The 26951-nt window shown below is 53.0% G+C and overlaps 2 protein-coding genes across 9 annotated transcripts in view; one reads left to right on the top strand and one right to left on the bottom strand.

Annotated features, from left to right (window-relative positions):
* ZBTB17 (zinc finger and BTB domain containing 17) overlaps positions 1-21802 on the top strand; it is a 35512-nt gene extending 13710 nt beyond the window's left edge. For 3 of the 6 annotated variants that reach the window (XM_032300507.1, XM_032300506.1, XM_032300508.1), the window contains 14 exons: positions 15024-15230; positions 16545-16733; positions 17382-17519; positions 17834-17959; positions 18523-18770; positions 18870-19012; positions 19100-19400; positions 19800-19887; positions 19980-20096; positions 20172-20292; positions 20496-20626; positions 20930-21139; positions 21248-21337; positions 21416-21802. In XM_032300507.1, coding sequence (XP_032156398.1) covers positions 15026-15230; positions 16545-16733; positions 17382-17519; positions 17834-17959; positions 18523-18770; positions 18870-19012; positions 19100-19400; positions 19800-19887; positions 19980-20096; positions 20172-20292; positions 20496-20626; positions 20930-21139; positions 21248-21337; positions 21416-21699 — 2391 coding nt within the window. In that variant the 5' untranslated portion in view covers positions 15024-15025 and the 3' untranslated portion in view covers positions 21700-21802. The remainder of the gene's footprint in view (positions 1-15023; positions 15231-16544; positions 16734-17381; positions 17520-17833; positions 17960-18522; positions 18771-18869; positions 19013-19099; positions 19401-19799; positions 19888-19979; positions 20097-20171; positions 20293-20495; positions 20627-20929; positions 21140-21247; positions 21338-21415) is intronic. The other 3 variants (XM_032300511.1, XM_032300512.1, XM_032300509.1) reach the window with 2 other exon arrangements.
* Positions 21803-23238: 1436 nt separating this feature from the next.
* Positions 23239-26951, bottom strand: part of SPEN (spen family transcriptional repressor) — a 102360-nt gene continuing 98647 nt past the window's right edge. For all 3 annotated transcript variants that reach the window (XM_032300502.1, XM_032300503.1, XM_032300505.1), the window contains 4 exons: positions 26255-26737; positions 25893-26087; positions 24809-24967; positions 23239-24370 (listed from right to left, as the gene is read on the bottom strand). In XM_032300502.1, coding sequence (XP_032156393.1) covers positions 24239-24370; positions 24809-24967; positions 25893-26087; positions 26255-26737 — 969 coding nt within the window. In that variant the 3' untranslated portion in view covers positions 23239-24238. The remainder of the gene's footprint in view (positions 24371-24808; positions 24968-25892; positions 26088-26254; positions 26738-26951) is intronic.

The following is a 26951-nucleotide window of genomic DNA, read 5'->3' as shown; positions in this document are numbered from 1 at the left end:
TTTTTTAGTTCTTTTTATGCTTTTTTTTTTTTTTTTTTTTTTTTTTTTTTTTTTGAGACAGGGCCTTGCTCTGTTGTCCAGGCTGGAGTGCAGTGGCACAATCACAGCTCACTGCAGCCTTGACCTAGGCTTATGCAATCCTCCTGCCTCAGTTTCTCGGTAGCTTGGGACCACAGGCACTCACCACCACACCCTGCCAAGTTTTACTTTTTTTTGTTGTTGTTGTTGGTAAGACAAGGTCTCTTTTGGTAAAGACAGTAGTCTTGAACTGCTGGGCTCAAGCAGTCCTCCTACCTTGGCCTCCCAAAGCGGTCGGATTAGAGGTGTGAGCCACTATGCCAGTCGTTTTCCAGCTTTTATGAACATCATCAGTTGAGCGTTTGTTTAGGTTTACTCACTTATATTTACTGTTTTTCTTGTTCTTCCTTCCTTCTTGCATTTAATATTTTCTTTAGGGGGATCACTTTCATCTGCCTGAAATATGTCTTTCATAAGGTGTGAATTTGGGTTGCAGTCCTTTGGGGGCCTGTTAGTCATTGTGTATTCTCAGGGAAGATTTTTTCCACCTCCATTCAGCACCAGGATGTGATAGAAGCAGCTTCTGTATTGTCTTCTTTCCACCGAGGTCCAGTGAGACCTCTCTCTGGGGATGGGGTGGAGGGTAGGGCTCAAGCTTGCCTGTTCTGCAAATGTCCTTCCTTGAAACCTGGTCTCAAAGTTCAACTTGCTGTCTGGATTTCAGCCCTTATTTAGTTGTGTTTTGACCTCTCAGTATTATTTACTGACCTATCAGTTCTTTGATACTTTTTACTTTTATTTATCTATTTATTTATATTTTGAGATGGAGTCTTGCTCTATTGCCCAGGCTGGAGGGAAGGTCTTTTTTTTTTTTTTTTTTTTTTTTAGATGGAGTTTTTTGCTCTTTTTTGTCCAGGCTGTAATGCAATGGCACAATCTTGGCTCACTTGCAACCTCTGCCTCGCGGGTTCCAGTGATTCCCCTGTCTCAGCCTCCCCAGTAGCTGAGATTACAGGTTCATGCCACCACACCCGGCTAATTTTGTATTTTTAGTAGGGACAGGATTTCACCATGTTGGCCAGGCTGATCTCAAATCCCTGACCTCAGGTGATCAGCCCACCTCAGCCTCCCAAAGTGCTGGGATTACAGGTATGAGCCACTGTACCTAGCCATTTTATTTCATTTTTAACTCCTCTTATTATCAATCTTTGATGCATTTTAAAAGATGTCTTATAATTTTTATCCAGCATTTATAGTTGTTTGCAGTGGGAGAATTGGCCAGGCTACCTTTGCCAGAAATGGAGTTGTTTCATGGTTTTAACTTTGCATTTCATCTGGCAGTAGCAAACTCTGAATATATTAAGGCTTAGTAATGTTCACTTCTGGATTGTGTGAGTTTTTTAAATTAATTAATTAATGTATTTTTTAGAGATAGGTTTTCACTGTCTTGTCCAGGGTGGTCTCAAACTCCAGGGCTCAAGCAGTCTGCCTGCCATGGCCCCCCAAAGTGCGGGATTACAAGTGTGAGCCACTGTGCCCAGCCTTGGATTTTTTTTAGTTTTTTTTTTTTTTTTTTTTTTTTTTTTTAGAAACAGGGTCTCACTGTGTTGCTTAGGCTGGAGTGCAGAGGTTATTCATAGATGCAGTCAAAGCTCACAACAGCCTTGAACTCCCGACCTCAGGTGATCCTCCTGCTTCAGCCTTTCAAGTAGCTGGGACTACAGGCACGTGCCACTGTACCCAGCCACTTTTGGGTTTTATATGATGTTTTGTAGCACTCATTAGTATAAGGAAGAGAGACTGTTACATGCCATGATGACAGAGAATTTGCCCATTTGGGACAGGCTCGGGATCTATTGAGCCTGGTATTCTGTGTTTGTCCACAGATGGTTTGTTCTTGTCTATAGTGGAAAGAGCACAGTTTTTAGAGTATGATGGACTTGGCTTTGAATGTGGGCAGGACAGTATGACCTAGGTCAGTGACAGCCTCTTAAACTGATTTGCTCATCTGCTCAGTGGGGGTGGCAGTATTAGTCCCTCCTCCCAGGATCACCGTGAGTACCGGTGAGGCAGCGTGGAAGCGTGAAACACTGCTGGTGGGACACCGCAGCAGCTCTGGCCCTTACTCCCTTCATGACCGCTGTGAGTTATAGTCTGTGCAACCAGCTTGTGAGTTTCTCTTGCCAGTAACCTCCCCTGGAGTCTCAGCAGATGCAGCTGTTATCAGCAAGGCTCAGTTTCCTCTTGGCACACAGGACACAGTCCCACCTGTGGTCTCTTACCAGGACTCACAATTTTTATTTCATTTCATTTTATTATTTTCTTTTGTTTGAGATAAGGTCTTGCACTGTCACCCAGGCTGGAACAGCAGTGCCATGATCTCAGCTCACTGCAGCTTCAACCTCTCAGGCTCAAGTGATCCTTCCACCTCATCCTCCCAGTAGCTGGGACCACAGGCACATGCCACCATGCCCAGCTAAATTATTTTGTTCTTTTTGTAGAGACAGGATCTTACCATATTGCCCAGGCTGGTCTCCAACTCTGGAGCTCAGGCAATCCTCCTTCCTGGGTGTCCCAAAGTGTTGAGATTACAGGCATGAGCCACCGCTCCGGGTTTACTGATAAAGCATATATATTAACATCATAAAATATACTTCTCCACTGGGACCCCACCCCATGTCATCACTAGCTGTGTCTGTGTCTCTGTCTTCATCTCCATCCCATTTTCCCCACCTCCCTGGTCTCACTAGGAACAAGAGCCAGGCCACACTTGGGGGTGATTTCCAAGTTTCTCTCAGAAGCTTGTACTTCAAAGCAGGGCTGGTCGGGAAACCAGCCAGGGTTGCAAGCCTTCCGTTTCAAGGCTTGGCCTGGGAGCAGCTTTGCTGATTCATTGCTGCCGCAGGTGGTAGGGATTTGAGGGGCTGGAGGTCTGCAGCACTGTTTGTTGAAGGGCGGCCCTGGGCCCCTGAGCCTCTCTGAATCCTCACAGGGCTGCTTCTAAAACCTCCGCTGTAGGACAGCACCTCTGCATCTGGATTGAGAAGCCCAGCAGTTTTTAAAAATCATCAGAAACCGAGACATTGGGTTCTTGACCCCTGTTTATCCAGGCCCAACTTAAGGCTTTGGGATCCCCAAAATATTCCTCTAAAATATTCTCTTACTCATTTAGTTTTTTCCCAATGAAGTTTTACAGAATTTTAACTGAGCTTAATCCTATTTGGAATAGGATATATAAAATCTGATGTTGGCTTCTGCCGTATGTATTTCATAGTTTGTGTTCATGTCCTATACAGTTCATGCTCATAGTTGGAAATCTTAAAGATAATACTGTAGGGAAAGTTTTGTTTTTGGTTGTTTTTTGTTTGTTTTGTTTTTGAGATGGAGTCTCCCTCTATTGCCCAGGCTGGAGTGCAGTGGCACAATCTCAGCTCACAGCAAGCTCCGCCTCCTGGGTTTAAGTGATTCTCCTGCCTCAGCCTCCCGAGTAGCTGGGACTACAGGCACGAGCCACCACGTCCAGGTAGTTTTTTTGGTACTTTTAGTAGAGGCGGGGGTTTCACCATATTGGCCAGGCTGGCCTCAAACTGCTGACCTCGTGGTCCGCCCGCCTCAGCCTCCCAAAGTGCTGGGATTACAGGCGTGAGCCACTGAGCCTGGCCAGGAAAAGTTTCAAGTGGAAAAAATCTGCTAACTGCTAGGTAAATGCCTCATTTTAATTGTTGCACTGTATCTGTTATATTTCAAATGCATGGCAGTCTCATTAATGAAATAATTCATTCATTTACTCAACATTTATGAAATCTTTTTTCTTTTTTTGAGACAGGGTCTGTTGTCCAGGCTGGAGTGCAGTGGTGCAGTCACTGCTCACTGCAGTCTCAACCTTGTGAGCTTAAGTGATCCTCACACCTCAGTTTCCCAAGTAGCTGGTACCACAGGCACGCACCAGCATGCCTGGCTAATTTTTGTATTTTTTGTAGAGATGGGGTCTTGCTGTGTTGCCTAGGCTGGAGCATGTATTACATCTGAACACTGCAAGGGACCTTGGCAGTTACCCAATCCAAATGAGGACCCAAACCCAGAAAAAGTCAGTCACATTTGAAGAGCCTGAGCTACATCCATTTCTGGTTCGTACTTAACCTGCTTTATTCTTTCGGCTTGAATTCTTGATCTTCAAGAGTATCATGGGCAATCTAAGCCTTCCTTTGTGATTGTCATGTTCTTCATCCTCGATGAAAGCCTCTTTGCTCCTGGCATGCTTGTGCCCATTGTAGAAAGAAGGTGGTGGTTACCATCAAGTATTAAGCATTTCTGCCTTTTATTCTGATTCCTGTCGAGTGGAGGAAGTATTGCAGTGTGTGGACCTTTTCCTGGTCTTTTTCAGGCTGAAACCTGATGGGTGCCTGGATTACTGATGAAATTTTTACATCCATTTCTAGGAGATAGGACAAGGATGACAGCATTGGGCTTTTTTCTATAGTTTTTTTCTTTGTTAAAAAATTAAAAACAAGTTCAAGCCAACTATTTTCTATAATTTATCAACCTTGCTGGCGTGGGTTTCTTTGTAATGACAGAATGATGATGGCCAGCAGCAGCTTTATGAAGAAACTTTCATCATGATCTCTGTTTTACAGAAGGGAAGTTGAGGTACAGAAATTCAAATACTCCTGCCTGAGGCACTTAACTAGCCTTGGCTGGATTCCAAGTTCGGAGTGTTTGAACTGGGTCATGGGCATGGCAAGCTCCCCACGGTTGCGTGTGGATTGTGTGTATGTGTGTCCCAGGGGGAAGGACTTGGGTTTCATCGCACTGTTGGTGGCTTCCTCCGTGTTTGAACATGAGGGTACCAGCTGCTGCACTAGGGGCGTTCCCTCAAGGAATTTCTGCTCATATTGTTTTCCTGAGTGATACATTGATTCTCTGCGCACATTACCACAAGTTTCCATTTCCCTTATGAGAAATTTTTTCCTTTGAGAAGTTTCAGTCACCAGGTCTTATAGAAAATATCTCAAGATTTTACAGTAGATGGAAATAAAGGACTTAGGTCTCTGGATTTGTGGGCATTATTTTCTTTTCTTTCCTTGTCTTTTATATTTTTATTTTTTGATACAGTTTTACTCTGTTGCCCACACTGGAGTGCAGTGGTGTGATCATAGCTCTCTGCAGCCTCAAACTCCTGGGCTCAAGCAATCCTCCCACCTCAGCCTCCCAGTTAGCTGGGACCATGCGCCTGGCTTCCTTCCTTCCTTTTCCCCTTCCTTTTTTCTTTCCTTCCTTCCTTCCTCTCTCCCTCACCCCATCCTTCCTCCTTCCCTCCCTCCCTCCTTCTCGCTCTTTGTCTTTTCCCTTTCTCCCTCCCCTTCCTCCCTCCCTCCCTTCCTTTTTTCCTTCCTTCTTCCCTCCCTCCAACTGTCCTTCTCCTTCCTTCCCTCCCTCCTTCTCCCTCTTTCTTCCTTCCCTCCCTCCCTCCCTCTTCTCCCTCTCTTTTCCCCCCCTTTTTCCCTCCTCTTTTTCTCTCCATTCTTTTTTAGCTTTCTTAGTTTTAATTTTTTAATAGATAGCGTTTACAAGTGGGGAAACAATACAAAAAAGAAATATATAGAAAAGTTCAGCTCCTTCCCCACTTCCCCTGCTCCCCCGAGGGGCAGTTTCCTGTATACCCTCCAGAGATGTCGATGTTGTCTTTTAAAAATAAGATGGGCCAGGTATGGTGGCTCACGCCTGTAATCCCAGCACTTTGGGAGGCTGAGGCAGGTGGATCACGAGATCAAGAGATCGAGACCATCCTGGCCAACATGGTGAAACCCCATCTCTACTAAAAATACAAAAATTAGCTGGGCATGGTGGCACGCCTTTAATCCCAGCTACTCAGGAGGCTGAGGCAGGAGAATCGCTTGAACCCAGGAGGCGGAGGTTGCAGTGAGCCAAGATGGCACCACTGCATTCCTGCCTGGGCAACAAGGCAAGACTCCATCTCAAATAAAATAAGATGTATAAATTCTTAGCCTGGGTTTATGGTTTTGGACAAATGTTGTGTTCTACCTTCCACTGGGAAGGGCCAGATACTCAATTTTAAGAGACTTTGAGCTACTCCAAGAAGAGCTGCTTAAAACTTTTAGAGGATTTAATAGTATTTAGTGGGAGGGCCACTTGTACAGGCTGTCCAGAAGGACTAATGTGTGTTTTGAATTCTTTACACTAGCTAAACCCTTTTAGGGCCACCAGGAGGTGACATCGTCCTATTTTTCCCATCCCAACGGTCCAGCCCAATGGAATTTAATCTTCTGCTTTCAAGTCCCAGTGTGGCTCCTGACTGCGAAGGTTATCACTTAGTCCTGGTGTGGTGGTCCCAGCCTGAGTGTCTGGCCGTCCAGCTGTGTTTCTCATCACTTTGTCTCCTCCTTCCTCTTGTATGCTGGGGCATGAGCCACTTCTCCACCTGGCCCTCCAGCCGTCACTGCTTCTGCTGTCCCTGCCTGGACATCTTTCTTGCCTTTGTCTGTCTAGGTGTGGTTACATCCTCCCAAGTTGGCACTTAGCAGCACCCACTCATCACCTAGTCGAGGGGCCGGATCTCAGACCCAGCCTTATCCCAGGGCCCCCTGCACTAGATAGTGCTCTGCAGTTGACTTTGAAGTAACCTCCACCATCCCCTCAGCCCACCGGCTATGGAGATTAGACCCCCAGATCCCCTTCTATTGAACTTGAGCTCCCAGGCCTTCTGCCATAAGTGGTGTAATAGAGGCCTGATGAGAGAGAAGCAATACCTATGTGCTTTTTTGTCGTTGGAGCAGGCTGTGGCTCCATTAGCTTTTGCCAGCTGCCCTCCCAGGGCTTTGACCAGCTGTCATCCTGTTCACAGGAGCCCTGTGCCCCCCTGGTATGGGGATTTCACTTGGGATCACCTGGTTTGTTTTTGTTGTAATTAGTTCATCATTTCCCTTTTAACTGTGTATCAGTCACAGAGCTGCGTTAGAGAAGTAATATCTAATTCCACTTTTGCCGATATTTGGGCAGTACTTCCTGTCTCCTTGTCTCATTGAACCCTCGTGTTGATGGTGGTTTTCCTATTTTATAGGTGAGCAACTGAAAACTCAGAGATGCTTGCCTGAGGTCACCCTGTTAAGTTTGGAGCTGGCATTCTGAGTCCATTGGCTTCTTCTCTTGTTCATCCAATACCCACTCCCATGGATATCTTGTTCTACCTCGTGGCTTTAATTATCATCTCTGCAAGCAGACATCTGTTGTAATTGGCCAGCCAGCCTTCCCTTTCGTGCACAATCCTGAAGCAGTGGGGTCCATCAGTGATCAGGCAGTGGGGTGTCTGTCTTTCAAAAGTATGGCTAACCTTTTGTTGTTGGTGATCGTGTTGATAGGGTCTCTCTCTGTCACATAGGCTGGAGTGCGGTGGTGCAGCCATAGCTCAACCCAGCTAATATTTAAATTTTTATTCTGTAGAGATGGGGTCTCACTGTGTTGCCCAGGCTGATCTCAAGTTTCTGGCCTCAAGTGATCCTTCAGTCTCAGCCCCCCAAAGTACTAGGATTACAGGTGTGAGCCATTGTGCCTGGCCTAAATCTGAAAGATAGTAGGAGTTGTACAGTTTGAAAAGCAAAGTCAGCATTGAAATTTCATTTATATTTAGACATTTTTAAGATTTAAAGAAGTCGTTTTTTTAATAATACAAACTTCAGAAAATACTGCTGAACCCCTGGCTGGTGGGACTGTGTAGAAGATAGCAGTGATTCTTAAGCTGGGAACGGGCACTCTCCAGGGGAAATACCAGAGTCAGGTTGTTGGGAGGGGCTGAGATTTGTATGTTTATCTAAAGGAGAAAGTGATTTTAAAAGTTTGAGAAACCCAGTCTTAAAGAAGAGTGTTTGCTGGCTGAGAAGGAAAGTGGCAGCAGGGTTGGTTCTGTTCATCTTTGCTTCTCTGCCATCTCTTGTATTCAGAGAAATGGGTTGTCAAACTGGGGTGGTTGGTGGGGTTGGGCAGGTAGGTTTCACGCTCACAAGGCTGGCCTTATGTGAACTTCCATTTCCTTGGAAGTTTTATTTGTTTGTTTTTGGGGACAGAGTCCACTCTGTCACCCAGGCTGGAGTGCAGTGGTGCGATCTCGACTCATTGTGACCTCTGCCTCCAGGGTTCAAGTGATTCTCCTGCCTCAGCCTCCTGAGTCGCTGGGACTACAGGCATGCGCCACCACACTGGGTAATTCTGTATTTTTCGTTTTTATTAAAAAAATTTTTTTTGAGATAGAGTCTCACTCTGTTTCCCAGGCTGTAGTGCAGTGGCGTAATCTCGGCTTACTGCAACCTCTGCCTCCTGGATTCAAGTGATTTTCCTGCCTCAGCTTCCCGAGTAGCTGAGATTACAGGCGCATGCCACCACGCCAGGTTAATTTTTGTATTTTTAGTAGAGACGGGGTTTCACCATGTTGGTCAGGCTGGTCTCAAACTCCTGACCTCATGGTCTGCCCACCTTTGCCTCCCAAAGTGCTGGGATTACAGGCGTGAGCCACTGAGCTCAGCTTAATTTTGTATTATTAGTAGAAATGGAATTTTGCCATGGTTGGTCAGGCTGATCTTGAACTCCTGACCTCAAGTGAGTCAACAACCTCGGCCTCCCAAAGTCCTGGGATTATAGGCGTGAGCCACCGTGCCTGGCCACAGGTTTTTTATTTGTTTGTTTTTGAGACAGGGTCTCACTCCACCGCCCGGGCTGGAGTGCGGTGGCACAATCATAGCTCACTGCAGCCTCGACCTCCTGGGCTTAATCTATCCTCCTGTCTCAGCCTCCCAAGTAGCTGGAACTACAGGTTGTGCCACCATACTCAGGTAATTAAAAAAAATTTTTTTTGTAGAGACGGGGTTTGACCGTGTTGCCCAGGCTGGTCTCAAACCTTCCACAGTCCTCCCGCCTTGGCTCCCGAAAATGCTGGGATTACAGACGTGAGCCACCGTGCCTGGCTCCTTTGGAAGTTTATGTTGAGCCAACAGAAACTGTATTTCTAGAAAATCGAGAATGCTGAGCAACTGGAAGCCAGTGGTGATCCTTCTCACCTGCCATTAGGTTCCTCAAGCACCTGGATGGAATCCTCAGGCATCTGTCAAGGCTCAGAGCTGTGCGCAGCTTGTTCTGGGAGCCAGGACTGTTTGTGAAGATCAGTGTTTCTCTGTGGTAGGCTAGTTGTTTCCTGGCTTAACGGCTTCCCTTTGTGGCAGTTTGGAAACCCTGCCAGTAGTTTAGTTCGTGCTAATAAGCCGGGTCATATTTCATGTTTGGCGGGTGCCCATTTGACTCTGAGATGGAGCTGTGCTCTGTGGGGCTACTTAGCGCTCTGGGCATGCACTCCAGCCTTCACCTGGGAGCACCCCTGGGGTTTAACAGTTCAGTGTAAAGTGCCTCCCAGCAGACACCATCACTCAGGATCTCTCTCCACTCAGTGCCCCTCCCGCCACCCCCTCCCTCTTTTCATGCTAATTATGCTCCGGGATTTTTCCAGATTGCATTTAGAAGGAGTGATGGGTTATGATTACAACCTCTTAACAAGGTCAAGTCACCACATAGTTTTCAAAGGTACCCAGTGTGCCCATCTGATAGTCTTTGGCCTACAAAAGCAAAACTGTCGTCTGCATGTCTGCTTCCTGGTAACAGGAGCTTGCTGCGTGCTCACGATATGCCAGGCGCTGTACAGGGCCTTGACAGATGTTACTTAATTTAATCCCCTCACAAAGGAAATCACACCATTAGCCCTGTTGGCCATTGGAGAAGCTTTCCTGAAGATCACCTGCAGGTGGGTGGCGGAACTCGGACCCGGGTCCTGCTGGACCTGTCCCCGGAGGTTCTGCTGCTTCCACAGGGCTCAGCTGCCACTGGAATCCCTGCATTGTGGAGGCAGCAGTGTAGAGCTTGGCACCAGAGTAGATTTCACACCCCAAACAGAAACTCTTACTCAGCAGTCTGTGGTGCTTTGGAACTGCAAGGCAGATGCAATGGGTGGTGTTTTCTGGGGCCAGCCCTTCTGAATCCCACCTGTGGGAGCCTTGGCTGCCCTCTTAGCTCCTCTGACCCTTGCTGCCATGCTGGGCCTCAAGGCAGCCCTGGCGAGCATGGTGGGGATCATGCTTGGGAGCAACCCAACCTTGGCCTGCACACTCTGTGCCATGACTGGATCAAGTCTGGCAACTGAACCTTTTTTCTTATTAAAATTTTTGAAAAATGGCTGGGTGCAGTGGCTCATGCCTGTAATCCAGCATTTTAGGAGGCTGAGGCAGGCAGATCGCTTAAGCCCAGGAGTTTGAGACCAGCCCGAGCAACATGGTAGAATCTTGCCTCTACGAAATAAAAATATTTTTTAATTGAAATATGTTTTCATTTAAATGTATATGAAATATACACATTGAGTTTAAGTAGTAAATCCAGGGGACTCTAAGTAAAGAAAGAGAACTCTTCCAAGATCTCAGAAGTCCCCTGCTTGCCCTTCCCCATCTAGAGAGAACCATCATCCTGAACCTTTGACTTAATCACTTCCTTTGCTTTATAGTTTTACCGTCTGTCTCAGTTATCTCTTGCTGCACAGCAAACCACCCCCAAACCCAGTGGTTTAAGTCATCAGTGGGTCAGTATTTCTTACAGTTTTGTGGGTGGACAGGCAGTCACTTGCTCCCCAGGCGTTGTTTGAGGCCGTGTGGGCAGTGCACGTGGGCTGGGAGGTGCAGGAAAGTGTGTCCCTCACCGCAGAGCCTTGGTGCTGTCAGTGGCCCCTGCTCTTCCCCATGTGCCCTGTCCCCAGAGCCCCTCCATGAGTTTCCCATTCACTCGGGAGGCTGGGCTTTCCTCCAGCTCGGCAGCTGAGTTCCCAGGAGCCAGAGCAAAATCTTCCAGGCTTCTTTAGGTTTAGGTCTGAAACTGGCACAGCCCCTGCATCCTGATGGTCAGAGTCCCCATGTCAGAGTCCTCATTGGGCCCTCCAGATTCCACCGGGAGGGAAAAAGACACCATCTCTCCATGGGAGGCGTGGTGGGCCCTGGCAGGAGAGGCGTTGTTGGCCATCCTGAGAGGGGCCCTGCGTTGCCTGTGTCCGTTTTGCCGCATTGGTGTGTCTGTCTGGACTCACGCTGCAGGTGGCCCCAGTGCCTCACTCTTTTGTTCCCCAGTGAATTCCTCGTGAGGGAGGCCAGGGCCGTGTGTCCAGCCAAGCTTTTGGTCATCTGGACAGCATCCCAGCTCTGACACCTGAGGTCAGGGAGAAAAACTGAGTGACTGGAGGCGTCAGAGGAAAGGTGCCCAATTGCAGCCAGGACTTTGGAAGGGGGAGATCGGGTCAGTCTGCATCTAAAATGAGGACTTTGGGCTGCTGGGCTCTGTGGTCTTGTCTGTTGGCATTTTCTGTGGATCTAAGGTTTTAGGGTCTTCCTTAGAAGTCGCTTGAACTAATGCCTGTATTTATCGCCCATGACGCAAGATGAAGTAAAGACCACGGACCCTGACACTTGTGCTTGAGCAATGCGTACTGTGTTCCAAGGGTGGGTGGGTACTGGCTGCCTGGTGGGAGCAGTATTTCTTCACCCTCTGTGCCTGCTTACCTGGGGGCGCTGGGGAGCAGGCTGGCTGTGGATCTGATGACTGTGGTTAACGTCTCCCCAGACAGCACCTCCTAGCACGCACTCAGGAAGGGATGCTCCTGGGAGCTGCCCATCCCTTCGCTCCCAGCTCCTCTTCTGTGTCCATCCAAGCTTGGCCATCCTGCTGGGTTCCTGTCACTAAGCATGACAGGAACTAAGCAACTAAGCTCCCAAGCATGATAAGGAGCAGATAAGGGAGGAACTAGGACACGGGCTGGTGATCCCTCCAGAGCAGTTCATGTGGGTTGGAGGTGGGGGACCGCCTAGCTCTAGCTCAGCCCCTCTGAGGGAAGGACCCAGAGTCTCACCACGGGCCTTGGGAGAGGGGCTGTTCGAGCTTCCCGGCTGCCTGGGGGACCCTGAGCCGCACTTGCCTCATGAGGGTGAGGCTTCAGTTATAAAGTCCACAATGACACAGTTCTGCAGGTGACACCATTTAGCACTTGGCACACCCCCTCCTGCGCCCCTCAGGCTGCTCTTGCACCCCTGGGAGGCCAGTTCCAGATTGTACTGGAGAGTGCATTTCAGCTGCTGCTGATCTCTCTGTGGGAGCAGGGCCCCTCCCTCCCTTCCTCCTTTCTTTCCTTCCCTTACTTTGCCCATCTTTACTTCTTCCTCCTTCCCTCTTATGATCGGCTCTCCTATTTTCTTCCCTTTTGGTACATTTCTGTTGGAGCTGCCTCAGAGGGTTATAGACTTCTGTTTCTCCTGCAAACACCCATGTGTGGGAGGAGCCCACTGCTGGGCGGGCATCTTGCATGGGAAGAGTGCGGTTGGTGTGGGGTGGAGAACATTACTCATGGGCACACAGCTGCTCTCTTGGCAGGTGGTGGCATGAGGGGTGTTGGGCTACCACCTACCCTGTCCTCAGGGCCTTTACTATTTTATTCTCTAGGGAATGTGTCTTATCAAATCTATGTAGCTCATCCATCCATCCATCCATCCATCCATCTGGGCCCAGGACAGCTGTATGGCTGGGTGAGGCTGCACTTGTGGGAAGCCCCAGGGCACGTGACCACAGGGTGGTTCATCCCAGCCTTGGGCCCCAGGCAAGATGGATTGATCCTGTCCCTTCACTTGGCTAGGAGTTTTCTCACATGTATCTTCCCAGCAGGTCAGATGGTTTTCCTGCTAGAGGGTTCTCTGTACCTCTGGGGGTTCAGCTGCTGCTCCCCGGGTTGTTTTAGCACCTGGGAGACCCTCCCTCCCGGCTCAGGTGTCAGGTTGGCTCCTGGGGAAGGTGAGGAAGTTGGCATATAGCCAGGAGAAAAGGGTTGGGCCTCACTTGCAAGTTCCAGATGGGTTGCTTCTGAACCCAGTTAAGCGTTTTGCCCTGTGTAGGCCCTTGTGTTCCCCTCTTCCGCACTTGGGGCTGCTGGGGCTATATGGGGGTGACTAGTGATTGAGCCCAGTGCTCGCCACCCACACACCTGTCTGCTCACGTGACCTTTTCCGCAGCCAGAAGAGAGCCTAGGGTTGACGTGGCCTAGGGCCACCTTGCCCTTTGTGCCCTCAGGTCTTGACCCACAGGCCAGACACTGGTGCCTCCCACATCCAGCGCATAAGAGCAGCGAAGCCATGATTCTCCCTTGCGTTCCTTCAGGTCACAAATGGGACCCTGCTGCTTCCAGGGACTAAGAACGGGAGAGAAAGACCTCTAGGCTTTGCACCAGGGGGCCGTGTGCAGCTCCCAGCCCCCTGGCTTTGGTGTGGGACCAGCCGCCCCAGGGCCTTACCTCCTGACTTCGGTGCTGGCCCTGGCTCTCCAGTGCTTACACTTAGGGCTCTAGCCACAGCCATTTAGTAATGCCACTGAGAGCTGAAGCCGGCCAGTGTCGGGGGAAGGAGCGGCTGTTTCTGGGTCTCTGGCAGCAGCAGCAATGCTGAACGTGTGGCTCGGAGGCTGCAGCGCAGTGGCTCATGCTTGTTGCCACTGCCACACTCCCTGCTTGTTTGCTGCATCACTTCCCCCGGCTCAGCAGATACATTACCCCCATTTGTGAAAAGTTTCCCAGACATTACGTGGTAGGGGGCCTTCGTGCCCTTCAAGGCTGGCAGACCTGTGCTGGCAGGAGGGGCGTGGCTTCCTCTGCGGCACATCACAGCCTGACAGCCATACATGGTCACAGCGGCTTCAGAACTGCAGCAGTGATTCACCCCCAAGAGGCTGATGTCACAGGGTAGTGCTCGAGCCAGGGCAGAGCTGCTGAAACTGAGGGCAGAGAGCCCCAGTGTCCTTCTCACCTTCCCAGAAGCAGCAGGGGCAGCCCTGTGCAGACTCAGGCCTCGGAGAAGAGGAGGAGTAGGCAGAGACCCACCGCCCTTAGCAGAGCCTGGGCCAGGACTTGACAGCTGTGCCCAGTTGAATCTGTCTGATGTGATCCCAGACAGTGGGTATTGATTTTTCTCTTCAAACATTCTGAAATGGGTTCTTTCTAGAAAAGAGGGCCTGCTTATTTTCCCTAGGCAATTGCTGATCTCGACGCTGACTCTGGGTGGTGTGGGGGCGGGAGTGAGAGCTGTTTTAAATACTTAGTCACGGCTTGTGTGGTTCAAGACTGCCGGGCACCGGGCCACGGAATTTTTCTGAGCATTTTCACTTGTGGGATTTCCAGGCATGAAGTGAGGCCCTTGACAGAGAACTTGTGGCCAGGTCAGCCGCTCTTGGGATCAGGATCAGAGTTTGTTGTTTCTCCTGAGACGGCCACCAGGACACAGGTTTCTGAAGTCAGAAGACTCTGCAACTCTAGGTAGTTCCCCAAGCCCATGAATCAGAAAGAGAGGGAGATCTGGGCTCGGCAGGGGATGAGGGAACCTTCAGAGCCTGAGAGTGGCCAAGCTCTGCAACACTGGGTGATGAAACACCAGCTTGTCTTCACCTGCCCATGAGAGAATGCGAAAAATAAGAACAAGATAGAAAAGTTTTATTAAAGACCAACGTGTCCAATGGAAACATCTGTCCCCTATTCTAAGATTGTCATGCATTCTTTTTGTAACAAATGTTAAAGTGACCATGTCTTTTCATTTTTTAAATCATGGCGGTAATCAGTGTTTTATGTTTATTCACTTTTTTGGCTTTTTAATGTCATTACCAGGCTGGATACAGAGGCAGCTGCCTCGTGTTGGTGCCCGATGCATTTTGGTTTGAGGCACTTTTCTTGGCCAGTAGACCCAGGCATGCAGGAGCCGCCAGGTGGCTGAGTTTGGCTTGCAGTGGGGTGTCTGGAGGGATCTGCCCTTTTGGGGGCAGAAATGCCCTCACTTGTTTTAACTCTGTCTTCTCCATGGTGCTTGCCTGGGAGTTGAGGGGTGACTCTTGAGTGTGGCCGGCACCCTTTCTCCTTGCTAACCCCAGGGCCCTCTGGCTTTCTGCAGCCATGGACTTTCCCCAGCACAGCCAGCACGTCTTGGAACAGCTGAACCAGCAGCGGCAGCTGGGGCTTCTCTGTGACTGCACCTTTGTGGTGGATGGTGTTCACTTTAAGGCCCATAAAGCAGTGCTGGCAGCCTGCAGCGAGTACTTCAAGATGCTCTTCGTGGACCAGAAGGACGTGGTGCACCTGGACATCAGTAACGCGGCAGGTACCCCGTCAGGGCTGGAGCTGAGCTTGCTGAGGGCCAGAAGCTGTGGCTGGCCCTGTGCTATGCCAGGCCCTCCAGGGGCAGCACCTGCAGGCTGTGGGGTGCACCAGGCCTCCTGCACAGGCTTCAGGCCATGAGCATGTCAGTACCAAGTTCCTCCCACCTTTTGGGGGTCTGTTTTGATTGGGGGTGAAGTAGTAAGGGGAGAGCTGGCAGGAAGGGCTCATGATGAGCTCTAGGCCGCAGTGAACACAGGAAAATCTCATTGGGAGGGGCAGAGAGCAGGCAGGCTGTATTCCCTGGCTGAGTCAGTCCTGAAGCATCTACCTCAGTGCTAAATAGAAGTGTAGGGAGAGGTGATGGGGAAGGCCTGGGGGCTGGGAGCAGTGTCAGCAAGACCTTGGGATTGTAGGAGGAGCTGGTCCTGGATTCGGACTCCCAACCCAGAATGGCATGACATGCCCAGGGAAGGTATTATTCTACCAATTTACGGAGGTGGAAACTGAGACCCAGAGAGGTCAGTGACTGGCCTGGAGGTCAGTCAGTCAGAGATTTGGTAGCAGAGCCCTGACGAAAGTCAGGTCGGAGTGTCCTTCACTTCCATGGTGAAGCCCAGCAGTAGAGGGTGTATAGGGCAGGTGTTCAAACCATCTGTCCTCAATGCGGGGTGGGCCCTCACACCTCTGTCCTCGTTGAAGGCAGGCATTCACACTCTGTCCTCAGTGCAGGCTGGGCATTCATACTCCCTATCCTCCATGCAGGGTGGGCGTTTATACTCCCTGTCCTCCGTGCAGGGTGGGCGTTTATACCCCCTGTCCTCCGTGCAGGGTGGGCGTTTATACCCCCTGTCCTCCGTGCAGGGTTCATATTCACACCTTCTTTTCTGCATGCGTGGACAGCATTCACAGCCCATCCTCCTCCATGCAGGGCAGGCATTCACACCTCCTGTCCTCTGTGTAAGGCGGGTGTTCACACCTCCTGTCCTCTCTGCAGGGCGGGTGTTCGCACCTCCTGTTTTCGGTGCAGGGCAGGCATTCACACCTCCTGTTCTCCATGCAGGACAGGTGTTCACACCTCTTGTTATCCATGCAGGGCAGACATTCAGACCCTCGGTGAGCTCTTCTTTTCAAGGGCTGTTGGCAGTGCTGAGATCCCCAGGTTACCTGCCTCCTCCCCACACAGGAGATGGGGCGATGCAGGCTTGCCACTCCGCTGTTCCTAAATCCCTGCATCTTGCTGCTGAGTGGAGTGGCAGGCAGGCTACCAGTGCTGGGTCTTGAGGTGGGTCTGTGACAGCTGTTCTGTCCTCGGCAGGCCTGGGGCAGGTGCTGGAGTTTATGTACACAGCCAAGCTGAGCCTGAGCCCTGAGAACGTGGATGATGTGCTGGCCGTGGCCACCTTCCTCCAGATGCAGGACATCATCACGGCCTGCCATGCCCTCAAGTCACTCGCTGAGCCGGCCACCAGCCCTAGGGGAAACACAGAGGCCTTGGCCACAGAAGGTAGGTTATTGGCACCTGCTACCAAGCAGATGGCCAGAGGCCCTGGCTTTTGATGTGGGCTCTGCCTCTGACTTTCTGTGTCTCAGTTTCCTCATCTGGCCCTGACTTAGTCAAGGGTGCTGGCAAGGATTAGCCTCAGGTCTGAGGGTGGCCTCTCTGTCTGCTTTTCCCCTGCAGAGCACCCGGGAGCTGTGCCTGGTTTGGTGCCTTTGCACATGGGCAGAGTTTGCTCCTAGCCCCTCCTGCGGGTCTCTTCTCCTGAGCCCCTCCTTCCGCTCCCCTTAGCTGCTGAGATAAAGCCCTCAGACGCCCATTGTGGGCCAGGTACCTTGCTGGAGACTTCCAGAAGCCACATTCCTCCCTTTCCAAGTGCTGAGCTCTGATCAGCTCCCTTAGTGCACACGTGAGGTCTGCCTTCTCAACCAGTCTGCGTGTCCCACACAAGCGTGAACCAGCACTGTTGTGTTCCTGGTGCCCAGCCAGCAGCCTGCTATGGAGTGGGTGCCCTATGAATAATTGGGTTAATGAAAATAGCAAACCACTACTTAGAGGTACCCTAGGGAGGATGAGGAAGACCTAGCCAAGTTCTGGGCCACCTCACACCTCCAAATGGTGGGAAATGGCAGGTCTGCCCTGTTCCATCTCCAGGAGGGGACAAGAGAGCCAAAGAGAAGGCGGCCACCAGCACACTGAGCAGGCTGGAGCAGGCAGGACGAAGCGCATCCACAGGCCCCAGCAGGGACCTCAAGGAGGAGCGAGGCGGCCAGGCCCAGAGTGCGGCCAGCGGTGAGTCAGATGCTGAGAACGCAGCCAGCTGCCTTGTCACCTCCCAGTGGACTAGGCGCAGGATAGTTGAGGGCTGCCTTGGGACAGGTGGCATGGACACCTGCACCTCTTGAGCTTGTGTTACCCAGAATGGCCTGTTGTGTGTTCCAGGGGTCTCTTCCAGACAGAGCAGACACGAGTAGCCTGAGCCAGGGGTATGCTGGGGCCTCCCCTCCTGGGCCACGCATAGCCACCACCAGGGCACTGGTCCAGGAGAGGTATCCGACCCCTGGACAGAGGGTAGCAATCCAGCCTCCGGTGCTTCCCCCACCCAGGTGCAGAGCAGACGGAGAAAGCCGACGCGCCCCGGGAGCCGCCGCCTGTGGAGCTCAAGCCCGACCCCACGAGTGGCATGGCTGCTGCAGAAGCTGAGGCTGCTGTGTCGGAGAGTGCGGAGCAAGGTAGCCTCGCCCAGCCAGGACCAGGCCCTCTCCGGTGCATCCTCCCAGGGCCCTGCCTCCACTGTGCACTGGGGCCTCCCCTCCTCCCACCTCCAGCCAGTCCCACTTGGAGCCACCACGCACTCCAGCTTTCGGACACGCTTGGTCTTCGCATGTTCCTGAGTCTCAAGGTCGTTCCTTGGCTGACCATGCTAGCCATGTGTCTGTGAGCACAGGCACATTTTTCCAAGCCCTGGAGCTTCTGCTGCTTCCCGGCTTTGAGCACTGGGCAGGGGTGCCTTGCTACCCACAGCAACCCTCCAGTGCCTGCTGGATGACAGCGCCCACCTCAGCTGGCTGAGCCAGCCCACCTGCGTCCCCCAAGCGGCAAATACCGAGGTCATAGACCCCCAGGGGGTTTTCCTTGACCAGTGCTGGGGCCATTTACTGTCCCTCCCACATGTTGCCGGTGCCCCTGACAGGTGCTTAGGCAGAGAGGGCTGCGTGTGGGGCCCAGACCCAGGCCTAGGTGCGAGGCCCCGACACCCTCTGAGGCACCTCTGTGCCTGCTCTTCTCTCCACAGAAGTGGAGGTGGAGCCTGCCTGGAAAGGGGAAGAGGAGCAAGAGGAGGAGGGCACGGGGCCTGACGAGGTCAAGGAGGAGGGCCCCCAGCTGGAGAACGGACAGGCCCCCGAGGAGAACGAGAACGAGGAGTCGGCAGGCACAGACTCGGGGCAGGAGCTTGGCACCGAGGCCCGGGGCCTGCGCTCAGGCACCTACGGCGACCGCACGGAATCCAAGGCCTACGGCTCCGTCATCCACAAGTGCGAGGTGCGGGGGAGCATGGCCAGCCCTCCCTGCCGGCCTCCCCTTCCCTCGAGCTTCCCCCCTCGCTGCCCCTCATGCCCTGCCTCCCCGCTGCACCTGCAGGACTGTGGGAAGGAGTTCACGCACACAGGGAACTTCAAGCGGCACATCCGAATCCACACGGGGGAGAAGCCCTTCTCGTGCCGGGAGTGCAGCAAGGCCTTCTCTGACCCGGCCGCGTGCAAGGCCCACGAAAAGACACACAGGTACTGCCCCAGGCTGGCCTCCTGCCCTGGCCCCTGCCTGGCCGGGCCTCTCGAGCCCTGCCTCCCTGTCGCCTTCTGGCCCCGTAGCCCCCTGAAGCCCTACGGCTGCGAGGAGTGCGGGAAGAGCTACCGGCTCATCAGCCTGCTCAACCTGCACAAGAAGCGGCACTCGGGCGAGGCGCGCTACCGCTGCGAGGACTGCGGCAAGCTCTTCACCACCTCGGGCAACCTCAAGCGCCACCAGCTGGTGCACAGCGGCGAGAAGCCTTACCAGTGTGACTACTGTGGCCGCTCCTTCTCCGACCCCACCTCGAAGATGCGTCACCTGGAGACCCACGACACAGACAAGGAGCACAAGTGCCCACACTGCGACAAGAAGTTCAACCAGGTGTGCAGACCCCTCCCCGAGCCAGCACCTGGGAGCCCCCAGCAGCCCCACGCATGCCATATGGTCGGGGGTAGCACAGCCCCAGCCTCTAGGAGCTCATCAGCCTGTTCACCCAGGAAACAGGGCCAGCCCCAGCCCCTCCTGCAGGAGAGCTCTTGGCTGCTCCGCTGAGGCAACCGGAGGGCAGGCCAAGTCAGGATGGGGTTTGGGCCTGAAAGAATGGGGTGGGGTGGCTTGCCTCTCACCCCTGGGACCTGGGAGCTCTCCTGACCCAGGAGAGATGGAGACTTCACGGGCGTGGCAAGCCTGAGAAGCGATTGCTCCTTGGTGGGAGGGGCAGGTGAGAGGGCCCAAGGCCGAGCTCTGCGGGGTGGCCCCCTGACCTCTCCCTGGGCACAGGTGGGGAACCTGAAGGCCCACCTGAAGATCCACATCGCGGACGGGCCCCTCAAGTGCCGAGAGTGTGGAAAGCAGTTCACCACCTCAGGTAGGGCCAGGGCTACCCTGGCTGCCCTCACACTCCTGCTCCTCCGCCATCGGTGGTGCCCCACGGCAGGTTTGCCCTCGGTCTCGCCACAGGGAACCTGAAGCGGCACCTGCGGATCCACAGTGGGGAGAAGCCCTACGTGTGCATCCACTGCCAGCGGCAGTTCGCGGACCCCGGCGCCCTGCAGAGGCACGTCCGCATCCACACGGGTGGGTGAACGGCCACACCCGGGCTGGGAGGGCACGGGGAGAAGCCAACACCAACACCTTCTTCTCGGCCCCCAGGTGAGAAGCCGTGCCAATGTGTGATGTGTGGCAAGGCCTTCACCCAGGCCAGCTCCCTCATCGCCCACGTGCGACAGCACACCGGGGAGAAGCCTTACGTCTGTGAGCGCTGCGGCAAGAGGTCCTGCCCACCCCGCCACATCCATCGCCCAGACACCCCACAGTGAGGGGGCCCAGAAGACAAACTGGGGGCTTGGCTGGGGACTGGGATGACTGCTGCCCACACCCAGGCTCTGGTCCCAGGGGTCCTTTTCAGTCTAGAGGGTGAGGCAGGAGGCCCAGGCTGGGGCGGTTCCATGCGAGCTCCTCCCTGTGGCCCCACAGGTTCGTCCAGTCCAGCCAGTTGGCCAATCATATTCGCCACCACGACAACATCCGCCCACACAAGTGCAGCGTGTGCAGCAAGGCCTTCGTGAACGTGGGGGACCTGTCCAAGCACATCATCATCCACACTGGTGAGCCATGCCCCCACCGTGCCTGTGGGGAGCAGGGAGAAGGAGGGGACCCCGAGACCCCAGCCTCAGGTGCTGCCTCTTGCTGCAGGTGGCCTTAAAGGCAGTTCCATTCAAATAAGGACCCCATTTTCCTAGAGTTTCCAGAGGAGCCAATGTCACGGGAGGCATCTGTGCAGCTCTAGTGGCCGCCCCAGAGCACGTCCTGCTGTAAAAGGGTTGCTGGGCAAAGGAGTCATTGAGGGCCTCCCACCCCACCCCTGTGGCCCCTTCCCCCTAAGGAAAGAGAGAACCTTGCTCCCACAGGAGAGAAGCCTTACCTGTGTGATAAGTGTGGGCGTGGCTTCAACCGGGTAGACAACCTGCGCTCCCATGTGAAGACGGTGCACCAGGGCAAGGCAGGCATCAAGATCCTGGAGCCCGAGGAGGGCAGTGAGGTCAGCGTGGTCACTGTGGATGACATGGTCACGCTGGCCACTGAGGCACTGGCGGCGACAGCCGTCACTCAGCTCACAGGTGCGGGCTATGGGCAGCAGAGGGAAGTCACAGGCAGCTTGCTGCCAGGGTGTCGATGATGGGGCAGTGCCCGTGCCTTTGCCTTACGCCCTGCAACTCTGCCCACAGTGGTGCCAGTGGGAGCTGCAGTGACAGCCGATGAGACGGAAGTCCTGAAGGCTGAGATCAGCAAAGCTGTGAAGCAAGTACAGGAAGAAGGTGAGAGGGGCCACCAGGGTGTGAGTACAGGTGGAGCCCGGGGTCCTTCCCACCCTGACTGCAGCTCCACCTCCACAGACCCCAACACTCACATCCTCTATGCCTGTGACTCCTGTGGGGATAAGTTCCTGGATGCCAACAGCCTGGCTCAGCACGTGCGGATCCATACAGCACAGGCACTGGTCATGTTCCAGACAGACGCGGACTTCTACCAGCAGTACGGGCCAGGTGGCACATGGCCTGCTGGGCAGGTGCTGCAGGCTGGGGAGCTGGTCTTCCGTCCTCGGGACGGGGCTGAGGGCCAGCCTGCACTGGCAGAGACCTCCCCTACAGCTCCTGAATGTCCACCGCCTGCTGAGTGAGCTGGCAGCCCTTCTCCTGACTGTTTATTTAAGGATGGATGGCACCCTGGAACCGGGAAGGGTGACCTGTTCCCTAGAGAGAATAAATTGGATTATTTTCTAATGCTGCCTGTAGGTCCCTGTGGGGTGGGTAGGGAGTTGGCAGTTAGGGCTGATGCCACAGAAGGGCTGCACCACCCAGGAACAGCCTTCCTGAGAAGGTCAGCCCACCCCTCCTGTTGAATGCAACTGGAACCAGAGCCGGCCTGGCTGCTTGGCCCCAATTGAGGAGTGGGCAGCATACTCGGGCTGGAGAGATTGCGGTACCCTGTGTCCTGTGTCCTCATCCTGTTTTCTGTTTGGAGGCTTCTCACCTGTTCAGCTTTAGAGCCCAGCCTCCCCTCGCCCCACAGCGAGCACAGCTATCACCCTGCTTCCCCCTGCCCAGGTTGAGGAGAGGTTGGGAAGTTGGGGAAGGGACCAGCAGGGGCAGCCAACAACTGCTTACCAGGGCATAGGCAACCCAGGGCAAACCTGGCTCACAGGACACTGCTGCCAGGCTTGGCTTAGGGGTCCTTTCAGCAAGAGTGGCAAGGGAGGCCAAGGAGAGTGCCAGGCCCAGGCAAAGGAGAATGCCAGGCCCAGGTCCCTGGCCTGGCTCTGATGGGCCTGGGGGAGGAGACAGATGCCACACTTGCTTCAGCAAGGTGGCCCGAGGACTAAGGCCAAGCCAGTGCCATCATCTTTTGGGAAGGTTCAAAAGATGGCATCTGGGCCACCAGGCTGGGAGCCCAGAGGAACAGGAAGGAGTAGCCAAGAGCTTTGATGAGGAGGTGGGGGGCTGGCAGAGCAGCTTTCTTACTCCTGTCAGCAAGGAGTCAGGAGGTACCGTCTCGACCCCCTTCCCACAGTTGGCCCCAGCACCTGAGCTCCACCATTTAGAGGGGGATGCCATCTTCTCACACCAGAACAAGCCCATCCGTAGGAGCCCATTGGCATTGCAAGTGAGACCACCAACTCTGTAGTCCCCATGTCCCTGTCCCTACGCCAACTCCACAGCTTGTAGAGGATCCAGCTGCAGGAGAAGCCTGTCCACAACCCTCATCCTCCTGTCTGGAGGCAGATACAGGATCAAACGAGCCCCAAGGATCCCAAGCAGGCCACTGCATCTGCAGGAGGCAGCCTGCTTCACACACTGGAAGTGAGGGGCAAGAGACAAGAAACCAAAGTTTGCTGAGACATTTCTGAGACAACATGGAGTGTGGTTATATTCTGTATCAAAATTGGAAGTGCCTTCCACGTTACCTAAGAACCAATTAATTAGGAGCTTGAAGACACCACAAGAGTGAGAAATGGTTAAGTTCCATGTCGATGACAAAAATCTCTTGTACAAGACAAAAATTATACTTGGGGAGGAGGACTGAGTAGGAGGCAGAAGGGAAATAGGTCCCATATACAGACTTGACACGGGAAGCAAAAGCGGGATGAGGGTTAATTGTTCCCATAAGCCAAGGCCATGGTTCATCCTCCCACCCAAGTGGCAATCACATTCACACTTGGTGTGTTTTATATTTTTTAATAAAGTTTGTAATCCAATGGACACACAAAACAAAACTGCGCTGAGAAAAACAGTTTCATAAATTAATAAGTGTTAGGAAGTTGGGGGAGAGGTCAAGGTAATAGGAAGAGGGGTTAGCCAGTCTTTTTGTACAGGTGGCGTGTGACACTTCCACATCGCGGGAGCAGGACCCGTGCTGTACCGAAGCGCACTTATACAAATGAGTGGGCAATACAAAGTCTGAATATGAAAATAAGATTTCCTCTGAAAACACATTTTTGGCACAGATTAAAAAAAATGTATGTCGGGGGATTGGATTTTTTCAGTCAGTATTATATATATTTATATATATTATATATTTATATATACACACATCCCAAGTTCTGCATATCCCACCAAGAGAAAACCTTTCTGTTTGCTCTTCAACTGTAAACTGTACATCCCGGTGAATCAAAGACGGTGGTAGCAGGAGAATTAAGGTGATGCATCCAAATGAGCAAGGGAGATGTGGAGGGACAGAAAAACCCAATGAAATGTTCCTTGACCCCAAGGTCTCTGCAGAAGTTTAAAGTCTTTCCTGCGTTGAGTCCACGATGTGTGTCTACATATGAGACATCCAGAGTGTCACAGCCTGTCTTCACTGGGCAAAAGTCCAAGTCACTAATTTAGTGCAAAGGCAGTTCTGTTTTCTTGTTTCTTAAAAACAAACAAAAAAAATTTTTATTCCACTGCCCTGTTCTTTTTCTCCAAAAAGAGGAGAGAGAAACCCAGCCCCAGGGTGTCTGCAAGTCCATTGGTTGGTGATGTGTCCTTGGGCTAAAGCATCATGTAAACATACAAGGTAGCAGCACCACTCCCAGAGGAAGTCTGTCCGACTGAGCCGGGCGGCCGGACAGCGAGGCTGGCCGTCTGGCAGTGGAGTCTCCCCTTCAGCAGCTTCTTCCTCTGCTTGGCTGGGTTGTCCTTTGTTTTGATTCACTGAGGTGGTGACTGCTTAGCAGCTCACACGGAGGCAATGACAATCATGAGGTGGGGAGAGATGTTGGAGATGCTGGCAAGGAGGTCAGGGGCCAGGCGGGACAGGTGACTCTCGGAGAACTCACAGGGTGGGAAGATCTGCAGCACATAGGCGGGCTGGAGACAGGACGAGAGAGCAACATGGGACCCTCTCTCTTCACATCACCACCCAACTCCGTTTCCACTGGGGGGACCTGAAGAGGCCCAATGCTAAGAACCAGGCTCAGTCCCCAACCAGCAAATGTCTCCAGGACTATGTCCACTGGAAGACCTAGCAGGTGTCAGAAAACTATGAACAGGAACCCCTGGGGGCCCTCTTCCCTGTCATTAAACTCAAGGGACACCTGTGTTCTCAGTGGTTCCCCAGGTTCTCTCCAGGATGGGCGATGGCGCCCTGCCCTGTGTGCTCTACTGGCTTCTATCCAAAATGCCCCTTTGCCCACCTCTGGGAAGCTCTGGGACCAGCTGTAGTGGGCACCAGATGACTCAGCCCACCTACCCTGACCAGCCCCACCTATGGGTGTACATGTGAAGGAAGGACACAGGAAAACCGACCTGATTGGAGCCAGGGTTGGGAACGTTGATGATCCCTGCTGCCTGCTTGGCCTGCAGGTAAGTGATGAAGGCAGCCTTGAGGGACTCAGTCTGGCTCACAACATCCTCTTGGTCACGGCCACAGGGCAGAGCCAGCAGCAGACAGTAATCTGTCTCCACCTGAGGTAAAGGCCAACAGCCAGTGAGCAGAAGCCTCCTGGTCAAATAGCAGCCCAGGTCCACAAACCCCGCCCCCCCCATGACTTTAAAGTCTACCCTGATATTTGAATGGGAAAAAAAAAGCTTTTTTCAACCTGAGAAAGTTGATTTAAAAAATACTTTTTAAAAATGCAAGGGAGGCCGAGGCGGGTGGATCACGAGGTCAAGAGATCGAGACCATCCTGGTCAACATGGTGAAACCCCGTCTCTACTAAAAAATACAAAAAATTAGCTGGGCATGGTGGCACGTGCCTGTAATCCCAGCTACTCAGGAGGCTGAGGCAGGAGAATTGCCTGAACCCAGGAGGCGGAGGTTGCGGTGAGCCGAGATCGCGCCATTGCACTCCAGCCTGGGTAACGAGGGAAACTCCGTCTCAAAAAAAAAAAAAAAAAAAGCAAAGCCGTGTTTCTGGATCTAGAGGCACTTTATATCCCCCCACCAAGTAGAAGCAGAACGGACCCTTCATTGCCCACTTCAAGAACACCATTACTGGCCAGGTACAGTAGCTCATTCCTGTAATCCCAGCACTTTGGGAGGCTGAGGCGGGCAGATCACTTGAGGTCAGGAGTTCAGGACCAGCCTGGCCAACATGGTGAAACCCCATTTCTACTAAAAATACAAAAAATTAGCTGGGCATGGTGGTGAGTGCCTATAATCCCAGCTACTCAGGAGGCTGAGGTAGGAGAATGGCTTGAACCCGGGAGGCAGAGGCTGCAGTGAACAGAGATCACACTACTGTATTCCAGTCCGAGCAACAGAGACTGTTTCAACAACAACGAGAATACAGTTAACTCTTCCATGACAGGTCAGAGACGGGCTGACGGCTATCTCCCTCTTCCCTCCTCACAGGTGGAGCAGTTGCTCACCTGGGCCTCAGAGTCTTACCGTCATCCTTCGGGCAACCCCTTCCAGCTGGGATGCCTCCAGCCGCATCCTCTGGGCGATCCTTAGTGGGGGCCCTCCTTCAGACAGGGGCAGGGACCGATGGGCCAGGACGTTGTTGCCAGAGACGAAGTGGAGCTGCACAGCAGCTGTGTCATTCTTGAGGGCCAGCAGGCCCTGCCACACGATGGGGTACTTCTGCTCACAGGGAAACAAACAGGAAGTGAGCTCATGGCTGCAGGGCTGAGCCACACTGGACATACCTGAGGCTGTAGCTTGTTGGTCTGTTAACTAAGGAATCTTAGGACATTTAACATGGCATAAAACCTGGGGGGCCAGGAAGGACGGCCCCTGCTCATGCTTACCTTCAGAAGTTGAACCATATCCACAGGTCTCTGGGAAGTCAGGTGTGGAGAGGAATCTTGTTTGGGGGTTGGTTGGAACTCAGTGTGTGGCAGAACCAGTCCTGGTGGGGTGCTGGGGCCAGAGGTTGTTGGGACAAACAACGTCTGTTTTGGGGCAGTCTGAGCAGGAAGAGGGACTGGAAGGTCAGGCTTCATCGAGACAGACACGGGGGAGGGGTAGGAAGTCGGGCCTGTTTCCACTTGTGCCCTCTGAACCTGGGCATGAGGTTCAGGTGGCCTGTTTGCAGGTCCAGCTGAGAGGCGAGGCTGCTCTACTCCTGTCTGGGTCCCTTTTGCCTCCTGGGACACCTGAGGCATCTTGCTGCTTGGTGGCTGGCCGGGCTGGCTGAGTTGGGAGGGCGGGCAGGGTGGTGCGGGCTGGGCAGGCTGTGTGGACTGCACGGGCTGAGAAGGCTGCAGGGGCTCACCTTCAGGAGGAGGGCCCTGGGGTCAGGAAGGAAGGCAAAGGGACAGTCAGTCTGTTGTGCACAAACCCCTGTGCCTAACAAATGACCCAAAGGGCCACAGGGAAAGGGTCAGATGTGGCATCTCCTGTCAAGTCAGGCCCACAGCAGGAGCCTGAATCAACGGAGCTGCTCTCAGAGTAAGAAGAGATCCCCTATGACCTCCCGCCGACACCACCCAGTAAGAGCTCCTT

The sequence above is a fragment of the Sapajus apella genome, unplaced genomic scaffold, assembly GCF_009761245.1.
Source record: "Sapajus apella isolate SASKATOON/1434 unplaced genomic scaffold, GSC_monkey_1.0 scaffold43, whole genome shotgun sequence".
In the NCBI taxonomy this organism is placed as follows: Eukaryota; Metazoa; Chordata; class Mammalia; order Primates; family Cebidae; genus Sapajus; species Sapajus apella.
Note: the sequence above shows the minus strand (reverse complement) of the source record. Positions and strands in the feature narration are given on the sequence as shown.